At 42.5% G+C, this 11,485-nt stretch overlaps 1 protein-coding gene across 1 annotated transcript; it reads right to left on the bottom strand.

Moving 5' to 3' along the window:
• Positions 1 to 9,729: 9,729 nt before the first annotated feature.
• LOC119726000 (G-protein coupled receptor GRL101-like) lies at positions 9,730 to 11,476 on the bottom strand. Its single transcript, XM_038197621.1, has 3 exons — positions 11,367 to 11,476; positions 11,072 to 11,155; positions 9,730 to 10,951 (listed from the first exon to the last, which is right to left on the bottom strand). Exons 1-3 carry the CDS (start codon positions 11,474 to 11,476, stop codon positions 9,775 to 9,777), a joined length of 1,371 nt encoding a protein of 456 aa, XP_038053549.1. The 3' UTR covers positions 9,730 to 9,774.
• Between the last annotated feature and the right edge of the window lie 9 nt (positions 11,477 to 11,485).

Raw genomic sequence — 11,485 nt, 5'->3', positions numbered from 1 at the left:
CACTCCCCTTTTTCAGCTGAAAGCATTGTGTATGCGATCCGTTTGTATTCACTGGGGCACACATCTTGCAAGCACTTTACTCGTCATTGTCATTTTGGCTGTGGTTCACCTTTTCGATTTTTTTTTCTCAATAAGTATGTCACAAAGTGAAAAAACAACTTTATTAGATTGAATAATCTCCCACTCTTTTTAAAGACACATATGGGGGCATATTCGACATGCGATTTTTGTTTAACTAATTTACATTTAGAGATTAGAAATATAGTTAATGTTTCAAACGAACTAGGATGTTTTTTTCTTCATGGGACCTCCTGATTATGGTTCTGCTTGTCCGTTTCGTGACTTTTGGCAAGTATTCCAAAGTGACAAGCTTCTAAGTTAAATAAATCATTTAATTTAATGTATCATCTATTTTTTGACCTTTCCAAAGAAAAGTATATCTACCTGTAATTTCATATCAGTTTTCTATTTATTTAATGCATTTTTATTTGATGTGTTTTCATTCGTTTTGTTTTAATGTATGAAAACAATTAAGCTATAGTTGTAAATTATGCCTTTTGGCCACAAAAGGTTTCATCGAATAAGCCACGAATGACAATGCTACTACGAAGTAGTACCTTGTTGAGATATTCCCAAAGACTTGTGCTTTAATAAAAACCCTGTCGAACTAATTCTTAAAAGCCATCCCAGACAAAACCTTTTTTACATGTTTTCTCAAACTAAGGACCGCTTCAGGCAACTTTTGACATTATAATTCATTCAAGAAACGGTTGCCTTATTTTTAAGGAGATGTACTTATTGTCCAGTATCTCACCGAATAGTTTACCATAAAAGGGTCTACGTAAGGTACCATTTGGTACTATTAGACTTACTGCAGCCCAAATCGTCTTCCCCATTACTGCACGAAGGGTAGCCATCACACTGCTACGAACCGGGAATCCATAATCCATCGTTGCAGGTGAGCTGGGTTGCATCGCAACCTAGATTGAAAGCAAAGTAAACGCCTCGATGAAGAATTTTTGTTAATAAATTGAGGAAAATACACCACATCAACCAAGACGCATACAAATGAAGCACAGCTCTGCATTTTAAAACAATATGTATTTTTTTGTGTTCTGCAGTTAAAAACATAAAAAATATATTAGCGTTCTGTTTTATACTGGAGGAGGTATTTGGGGGAATTCCCTGGACCAAGGGTATAAATCATGGATAGTTGTCCCTGTTGACAGACATTTTGAACTCGCATATAACATCTTACCTTGGCGGGCTTGAAGACGTCGGTTGGGCGCCCTCTTTGACATATAAACTTACTATAGAGGACCGTTTCCAACGAAAAATTCCCGAGGAATGAAAGGCTATGTTGTTCTCCCTATGAATGTCCGTCCTCGGGGGTTATGTAAAGCACGTACATCATACTCATTGAAAACCCACTTCGTTTCTGCGGGGTCTCGTCCCTGGATTGCCATTGACGAATCTATTAGATCTCTTCAATCTGTGTGCGTTTATTCAAACATGCCTGTAAAAGAGCTCTCATCTCCATAAATCTGACATAGCTTGCTTCTCATTTAGTTTTTCAGCATTTTTTCCCCTTTCAATTAGTACTGTTTAGTTTATTCTTAATGCTTCATGCTTACGTTCTGATTTGGTCCGACTGTCCGTGTGTGCTCATTCTTGTCTCTGTGCTGTGTCCGTCCGTTCAAGGCATTTCGCCACAAGCCTAATCATCTGGAGGATTCCTCCATACCTATAAACAGGAATGCATCTTACACCTTCTGACAATTTCATTTACCTTTATCGTGTATTCTCTGCTTATATTTCTCCTTTGGTATGGAAATAAATGTGCGATTGAATTGAATTGAATTGAATATTTTTTGTACTATATGTAATACTTGTCTTTCACTTTACAATTAAAGCCAGTAAATATAAACTGAAGGTTTCACATGATAGGGAGAAAACTGAAGATTAAAACACAATCTCTCAGCCGGGGGTTTGACATCTCTCGGCCGGGAGGGAGGGGGGGGGACTCCGCCCCCCCCCCCCCCCCCGAAGATCACGGCCATCGAGTGACAAAACATGTTGAAACTCGGTACATGCATAGAACAATCCATCATGAACATACCCAAGAAATGTTATTACAATAGGTCAAAGGGTTTAAGAATGATGGCTTATTAATTATTCATATGTAAGAATTGTAATTCTGCTCTGTGTACACAACGTATATGGGAAAATTCAATTTTCACCGGAGTTTGTTTTTCATTGCGCGGCAACCCGTGGTCCGATTTTATGTTTTTGTTATCAAAAGATGTGCAAGGCTCGAGCCTATTAAAAAGTCATGACAGGTCGCGAAAAATACATATCAAGGCTATCGCGGAAAAAAATAAGGGGGGCGGATTCCGCCCCGGCCCTTTTAGGGATAAGGTACAGTTTTCCCTCTTAACAGACCGATCAGTGTTCTGACCAATCACAGCCCTGATTAATGTCCGACAAGCGCGCATACAAGTCCGACATGCGTGCACGCGCGTAAGACGCGTGAGCCTTGACCATACAGTATCCAGTTCGTTAGTGTCTTCGTCAAACACGCGCGCCCACCATTAATTACCAGCGCCAATTGGATAAACACTCAAGTTGCGTTAACTTCCGGTTCCAATGGTGTCAATGCTACTTAAATATGCATGCTACTTAATTGGCGTGGTTTAAACTGAAGTGACGTCACATTAACGAACCGGATTACATTGGAGATGAACACGTGTAAGTTGACCATGTGGGTAGTTACTGAATTGGTCTATTCGAAGTGAAAGAAATATATTTGCCATGTAAAGCGAAATATATGTGGTAGCTGGTCAGCCACATATCAAGGGTCGTTTCGTCGGCAGGCCTCGCCGTTGTTTTATCTAACAGATGACATGACAAATTACAAGCTTCGGAATTATCTCTTATCTAGTTTTGTTATCGCGAAGAATACAAGACTTCTTTCAGAAGGAGTAAAAACCCTGAACAATTACGATAAGTGAGGTGAAAATTAGGTTTCTAACAAAGTAAACGGTCTGATTTATAAATATTATTAAATAATAAAATTTTACAGATAAACCTACCCCAGTGCCTTTGGCTTCGGTTATTTAAGGAAACACAAAATGCACAGCTCACAGCTTGGAGAGAAAGCCCTCGAACTGGTCTACACGTCGCAGACTAGGTATGTCTGGCTATGCTAGGCTCAATAATAGTACGTGAAAACAGCGTTATCTCCCTGCGTCTGCAGCATGCACTGGCTTTTGTGCGCTGTGTCATATAGGCCCCAATGTATACATTTGCCACGCAATGTATACATTTCCATCCAAAAAGTATGGCGTGCCTAGGCACGGGGTGACAAATTACGTTTTGATGATTTTCAAACTATTATGAATCGCCACTTATATTAACACAGATTTGATAGAGCCTACGTGTACTTTTATTTATGTTTACTCTGTGCGTGTCAGTCAAAATGGGGTTATTGGATGATGACAAAAAAAAACAGAAAGCCAAGCATTGACAGTCATTGTAGTTCAAATGTTTTACGAACAAGCAACGAACGCAGTTGCGGCTGGTTAAATAGTTCTGGTTGAACTTACTTTTGTTCTCGGACACGGACTCGGATACCAAGAACAGCGGACTCGGACCCGGACTCGAACCCGGACTCGGATACCCATGACTCGGACTCAGACTGGGACTCGGACTTTGATGTGGTGGACTCGACTACAGCAATTTGTATAAATCCATAATACAACCTTGAATTGAGACTACAGGTTAAAACCAGAATTGTGTATACATGTAATCAGCAGAGTGACATTTTTGCAATACTAGTCTTGTTTTATGAAATGCAATGCAAAAGTACAGATTTTTTTCTGAATAAAATGTTCATGCTATACACGTTCAGGATTCGACAGGTCGACAAAACACTGTGTTACACACTATTCAACCTTTCTCTAGAAATTAGTTCTTTGTCATTTAATTTCCATTTTGCATTTGACGAAAGATTCAAATATACCCAAATCGGTATTGACTATTCACTTTTTAATGTTTGGTTTCGGCATTTCGGATCAAGTACAGTTTAGACAACCCCAGCTACACAGTCCACGTATGCTCGATGGAGAAGCTTGTTTACAGACGTCCCCCTTCCATGGTAAACCTTTGGAGCGAATCTTCTGACCTTAAACTAAATTATACAGCTAAATATACAATGTATGTACTAACTACAGGACAGTGAATCAACTTTTCACAATTCACATGTTAACGACCAAAACACCATTAAAAAAGTTCCTTAATATTGGTACCTTTTTAGATTACGGTAAAGTAAATTTTTTTTTTTCCAGATCATCTTCTTTTTTTTTAGTGACAATGCTTACAAAATGATACATTTATGTGCAAATTACATTATTTCTAAAATTATTTTCCTTAATCTCAGAGCTTTCTTTGCATAACGGAGAAGTAAAACGTTTTATTCCAGATAATTGTGTTTTGTTTTGTTCCTTCTTTTGATCGTTTTATACCACGTACTAATCAAACTGTTCTCTCCCCACTACAGGTACCTACAATTTTGTTTTGCTCTTTCCCTTCAAAAGGCATGAGCAACTCCATTTGACTTGTACTTTTTGTCTTCGTGTTCCTCCACTGATTTATTGTATTAACCATTTATTCTCTCCCTTTCTACAGATATGAGTGACACCATTTGCACTTTCCAACAGCTCAGAAAGGCAAAGGAAAAGGCCTTACGCTTTTCCTACCATCAGGATAACTACAGTTTTTACTCCCTCTCTCGATTTATCCCCAAAGTTTGCAACTGTCTCACACTCCCTGCTTAGGAAACCCCCCACCACACCTTCAAAGGAGATGGAATCAAGTCATACATGGTGCCTCTATTAAACTCATCAATATCCTCTCTCAGCAGTGTCAATTTACACGTGAGGACCTCCATCTGAATATTTCCCACCTTGACTCCCAACTCAAATCCAGTTGTTCTGATTCCACGTACAGGAATTTCCATGATGAGGTTGAAAGGGGTTTGTCTAACCTTGACTCTGTCCTACTCAACAGGAGAAACAAGAAGATTAATGGCTTGCTTGCCAAGCAACAGCAACGCAGACACAGACGTTTCAGACGTCCTAGGTCCCCATCTACCACACCACCGCCAGAACCCCTTGTCAACACTGTAGTTAATCTTTCTTCCTCATCAATATTTGACGCAGAGCACAAACTCTCTCCAAGGGTCTCAATTTTTGTCCCGTTCCCTTTTCTGTGAACCAGGTTCAGCTCAGCCAAGATCTCACGGAATACTACCGTAGAATCCGTCTGCGTGAGTTTTTCCTGGACAGTGAACCGTGTGAGCCAGAGCCTTTTCGAGTCAAGAGTTCATGGGTACCCCCCAAGAATCGTGTGCCAGCCATAGAGACATACGTTCAAGTTATCAATTCCCAAGTCACTAACCCGGACGACTTCCCCCACAGGACTCATGATAATCTCCCCAGAGAGGAGCGCCTGGCTCTCAACTCCTTGCGCTCTCGCACCGACATCATCATCAAGCCAGCAGATAAAGGTTCAGCTGTGGTCATCATGGATCGTCAGCAGTACATTGATGAGGCCCACCGCCAGTTGGATAATCGCACTAACTATACCCGCCTTGACTCTGACCCCACAGGCACTTTCTGTCGAGATATTCAACAGGTACTTGACGCTATGCGATCACGTGACCAGTTGTCCAAGAAAGCTCACAAATTTCTTTCTAAGCTCACAAATTTCTTTCTCCCTGTGATTGTAGGACTGCCAGATCTTACCTTCTACCCAAGATTCACAAGGCTGGTAACCCCGGTAGACCCATCATGTCCGGTAATGGCTGACCTACGGAACGCATCTCCCTGTTCATTGACAGTTTTCTCAAACCCCTTGTCCCACAGATTTTGTCATACATTCACGACACCCCAGACTTACTACGCAAGCTTGAAGGAATCAAGGACCAGATTCCCAGCACAGCCATCATTGGGACTTTCGACGTCTCATCTCTGTACACCAACATCCTACTCGAGGAGGGTGTTCGTGCTTGCTCCTTGGCTCTGGCCAAGGCAGGACACACGACTCCTCCCATCAGTGATGTTGGCACCCTCATGAGACTTATACTAACGAAGAACAATTGTTCCTTCCTTGGTGAACACTATCTACAGGTACACGGCCTTGCAATGGGCACTCGCATGGCCCCTTCCATGGCTTGCCTCTTCATGGGTGACTTCGAAGAACGCATTCTTGCCTCAGCCCCATGTCGCCCTTGGATCTGGTGGAGATATATTGATGATGTTTTTTTCATCTGGACCAGTGATTAGGACAGTCTCTTGACCTTCACTAACCACATCAATTCCTTCCACAGAACCATCAAATTCACATCGGAGTTCTCGGCTCACCAAACCCACTTTCTGGATGTCACCGTCCGCAAGCAAGGCAACTCACTAACCACTGACCTGTATTCCAAACCCACAGACACCCACCAGTACCTCCACTCCTCCAGCTGTCACCCCAGGCACTGCAAAACTGGCATAGCGTTTAGCCAGGCACTCAGACTCAGAAGAATTTGTTATAATGATTCCGATTTCTCCCGCCATACACAGATACTGAGGAACAACTTGGTGGCCAGGGGTCACAGCTCTCGCCAAGTTCATTGTGCCATTGCCAGAGCTAAAGCTATCCCCAGAAATCTAGCTCTCACGGGAAAGGCCCCTGATGCCATGGCCAAACCCATGATTCCCTTGGTTACCACGTTTCACCCCAATCTCCCTCCCCTTCGCAAACTCACTAATGACAATCATCATATCCTCCATACTTCAGATCGCCTTGCCCGCGCCATCCCCAACGGCCCCACATTGGCTTACAGACGTCCTCGAAATCTACGGGACTTGATTGTTCGAGCTGAAGTCCCATCCTTAGATTCATCCCCTCCCACCCAGCATGGTACTTTCAAGTGCAGTTCCAGATGTGTTGTCTGTTAGATTCATATCCAGGATCTGACTCCTTTTCTGGCCACTCTTCTGTCACTACCCACAGAACCATTGGTAACATCACTTGTAACACCTCTAATGTCATATATCTCATTTCTTGCAGGGTCTGTGGAGTGCAGTATGTAGGTGAGACTAAGAATACGCTCAAGAAGCGTTTCTATGCCCACCGGTCAACGGTCAACACCAAGAAACTAGACACCCCTGTTGGTCATCACTTCAACCTGCCTAACCACTCCATTTCTGATATGTTTTTGCAGGGCATTGAATCTCTTGGCCATCGCAAGGACTCAGTTCGCCCCAGCAGAGAGAAAGTGTGGATGAATCGTCTTCGAACTATTCAACCACATGGTCTCAACATCCAACTTGTAAATGATTAATCATGTTCTTCCTCCATTGTCTTTTGTTACAGATAATCCACCTGGTCTTCCTTGTTTGTGTTTACCCTTCTTCCCCCATCTTTCATCCCTTTTCACCTCCCCTGTTTATACCAGACCCCTTGTGGTTTGCTATCTCCCTTTGTTTCTTTGTTCTCTCGTCCACCCTCCCCTGCATCTTTCCACACCTTTCCCACCTAATCCTCCTTTTGTGTTTCTTATTTCAGCCCTGCATGTTTTTGTGCACCCCATGTTAATGTATGTACATGTACCTCTGTCATTTCTGTTTTAGCCTCTGAAGAAGAACTTGCTAAGTTCGCAACGTCAGGCCACAATAATTTTTTGATTTATATATCTCAGGTCCATTCGGTCAGTAAGCAGTTTGCAGCAGTCTTACTTTTTGTCAGATAATTTTTTATTTAAGTGATCAGTTTAAAAAGTAAGCACAATTTAATTTGTGACGTTATACATTTGAGCTCAACTCATGACAATGAACATGACAATAAATTATGTTATGTTATTTCATGCCAGGTTCTTGTGTCTTTGAAAGATAAACGTGCAAACGTGCCAAACAAATCTATGTGCATTGGTGGTTGTGCAAGCTTTCAATATTTTGAAACATTTTGCAAAAGCTAAATTGCGTTTAGAAGTAAAAGTATCTTATTTACTATGCGATTTGATCAATTGAGTACTTGAAATGTTGCTTAAAATGTATACATTTTCATGTGAATTAGATACGAGCTAACGTGCCTACTAGGCAGGTGCTGCAATTCAAGATCATTGATTTTCTCAAATGTGACACACTGCACGTTTAACGCTGCTATTAAGGTGCATTTTGTTCTTTCATTATTGACACAAACATGATATAATTTACAAGTTGAATTTGCGACAGGATAATGTAAAGCAATGTTAGGTAGTTTCCCTTCACCAACGTATAAACACTGCATACTCAGGGTTTTACCTCCCAAATGGACGTTTGAACAAGAAAATCCAGTCCTATCTGGTTGTTTTTTTTCTTCAAACGTTCACTCGGAAGAAAATAGTCGTGGGAGGGCAAAACCAAATATTGGCACAAATGGTGCTGTTCTTTCTTAAGCTTAACAAATTCGCATAAAAACGATATGACTATTTTACGAAATTGATAATATGGTCACGTGGTGTCAATTCTCAGCAAGCGATTCGCTCCTGCACTGCATGTATAAAACGTCATTAACCTGCATTCACGAGTATTGCTTTTTAAACTCATTTTGATATACCTTAAGTATTCGTGGTGTAGTGAAACTCGGTGTGGAGTCAAGGTTCAGGGGTGATGATTCGATCACATCAAATTTATTAGTCGTCTATGCTCCCATTCATCACAAAAAACCTAGTAATCAAATACATTAAAAATAAATCAATATAAACTCACATAACTTCACATACATGTGCACGTATCCCATTAATCACAATACATGTGTGTACAAGTAATAAATTAACCCTAGAAAATTACATAGTCCAACCCAGATACAAAGAACTCCATTGCAAATACAACGGCCTTCCCACATTAACATACACGTATGACATGTGACCTCTGACCCGGTCGGCGTCTTGGAAATTATACTTTCATTGATAGTAAAACCCCCAAAATAACATGAAAATAATTCAATTTGTTCCATACCAGCCAGTGCACGGGCTCCAGGGCTGTCTCTCCTTCCTCTGATGTCTAAATGTACATCCCAGCCATCGGCTGTCAGGCTAAATTGGTCTGATAATAGTTGCTAAAGCAAGCTTTCTGCAGCTGTCAGAAACGCAGACCTCGGAGACAGTGCCCGCCAAACCCGCTTACGTAAACAGTTGTTTAGTATTAAGGCGCACACGATAAAAACATAATCTGCTCTATCCTACATTCACATATTTTACAATAACAGAAATTTACTTCTGAGAATACAGCACATCATGAGAGATAGAACCCCTTAGTTATCTATTATCGTCAAAATATCCCCTTACTTGGCTGATGAACGTACTATTTCTATATCCTCATAACCCCTCAACAAATTCGCGGAAGTTTGACCAGTTAACTTAAACAGCGCCCTCATTTGACCTTATGGGCAAAGCAAATAAACTATTTCTAATCACTACAGTGGACATATTAACCAGTGCTTAATTTTGCTAGACGCCTAAAAATGTTGTAAGTGCACGATACGTCCAACCCGGAGAGAGTTCCTTATGCCACTACCCAACAGTGCCTCCAAGGCGGTCGTTGGCGTACAACAAAATCACTACTCCTTCCCTACAGGTCTTTTGCTTCGTACATAAGCCGTATGGCTTTCAGCTGTTTTTTTTTTTTCACTGTCGGGCTTATGAACGTAAGACGATTGCTAGTTCTTGCCTGTGCCCACCCTTGTCACTCAAATATGCTTGCTATCTGACAAGGAGGAGTTCACTGTTTCGATTGACCCAGTTTTGGGTTTCAAAACTTTATTACTCGACTTTTCGATACTCGGCTGCGCGCTGCGCTTTGCCATTGCAGAGGAATAGATGGTGTACAGGTACGGGTTGAGAGACGAGTTGATGGGTAGGACGAGGACCACGATCCAGGAGTAGACCTCAGCACCGACCTGCACCGCCCCAGCCTGAGACAGGATACCGAGAATGATGACGGGCATCCAGCAGGCAAAGTCTGTACCGACGATAAGTGCCATCTTGGCAGCCATCTTGATATCGCGGTCCCGGTGCGAGTTCTTCTTGACCTTGCGAGCGGACCGCTTGGCCTTGACGAAGATGGCGATGTAACAGACGAGGACGACCAGGAAACAGCACAAATTGACGCCGAGAAACAACACGATGGACAGGATCCATGCAGGCTTCTGGCCGGTTGAAGAAACAATCTGCAAGGCATTTGCGTCCCCGAACGGATTGTCAACGTCGCTGGGCTCAAGCTGGACTCCTGTCGCTTTGGTGGTCAGGGGCAGGCCGATACAGACGTCTGATAGACCGTAGACGTCCGAGTTCGAGTCTACGACTAGAGTCGGTACGATGCTTAAGCAGAGAGCCGTCACCCAACCCGTTACGATGAACTTGTTGGCAGATGTCTCGCTGAGCTTCATCCTGGTGAAGGGAAACACGATTCCCAGGAGGCAATGAAGACTGATCATTGTAACGAAGAACACCGAGGCCTCACTGGACAGAACGGCCAACACCCCGGCAGCCTTACACGGCGCGCTGGTCCGCCACTGCGCTGCTTGAGTGGAGTACCACTCCCCGTAGTGGATGTCGGCAGCGGCTATCATCAACATATATACCCCCATGATGAAATCTGACACCGCAAGATTAAGCACCAATAAAGAGTGGGTCTTCTTGACTTCATTTCCATCCCTATGCCAAAGCCGCCAAACGATAACCCCGAAGTTGCCAAAGAGGGCGCTAATCCCAAGGACCCACATGCACACGCGCAGTCCGTAGTTCTGCATGAGTGAACCGCAGAGGTTGAGCGGGGGCTGTGACTGTGTGGTGTGACAGTTGCCTATCTGGAAGCCTGGAATATCTCTCAGGAGATTGCAGCAAAGTCGGTAGTCATCAACAACACTGAGGAAGAACCAATTGAAAGTAAACTTGAGAAAACCTTCAAATCCTTCAACGTTGGAAAGTATGGCGTCTCTTTGCTCATAACAAAACAAAATATTATCTAGATCAAACATATATTACGCTTTTGTAGAAGCAGGTAGAGAGGAAAAGGCTCCATTTTTCGCATCTAGTGGGTCACCGTCGGCTACGTCTCGCACCAGGACACTGCAGAAATCATAATCACGCACCAAAATATTTAAATCTAAACCTGGTATGTTCATCACCGATACATGGTGTACACACGACTAGAATAATATCTATCACTGCTTAGAAACCTAACAGACGATGTGGTTTAAAACATTACAAAAGGAAGATCCGTTTTTAAATCATGTTAAGACTCCAATCTCATTATAAACCTACATCAACACTAAAATACCCCTGGATATCACACGCAGCTCGGTTGATTGAGAACATTTGGCCGTTGGCAGCCGACAGCGTATTGTTGATACCAAGTTGATATTCAAATTCAACACTCGTCTGGGCCATAATTTTCAA

This window comes from Patiria miniata, unplaced genomic scaffold, assembly GCF_015706575.1.
Source record: "Patiria miniata isolate m_02_andy unplaced genomic scaffold, ASM1570657v1 HiC_scaffold_19, whole genome shotgun sequence".
NCBI classification, from domain to species: Eukaryota; Metazoa; Echinodermata; class Asteroidea; order Valvatida; family Asterinidae; genus Patiria; species Patiria miniata.
This window is presented reverse-complemented; position numbering and strand designations above follow the sequence as displayed.

What these genes read in the sequence shown, in the direction of transcription:
- LOC119726000 (XM_038197621.1), bottom strand. Translation starts at nt 11,476, where the DNA reads ATGGCCCAGACGAGTGTTGAATTTGAATATCAACTTGGTATCAACAAT. An exon ending in GCTGCGTGTGATATCCAGGG is followed by an intron (nt 11,156 to 11,366) that starts GTATTTTAGTGT and finishes TGATTTCTGCAG; the next exon opens with TGTCCTGGTGCGAGACGTAG. An exon ending in CTACCTGCTTCTACAAAAGC is followed by an intron (nt 10,952 to 11,071) that starts GTAATATATGTT and finishes GTTCTTCCTCAG; the next exon opens with TGTTGTTGATGACTACCGAC.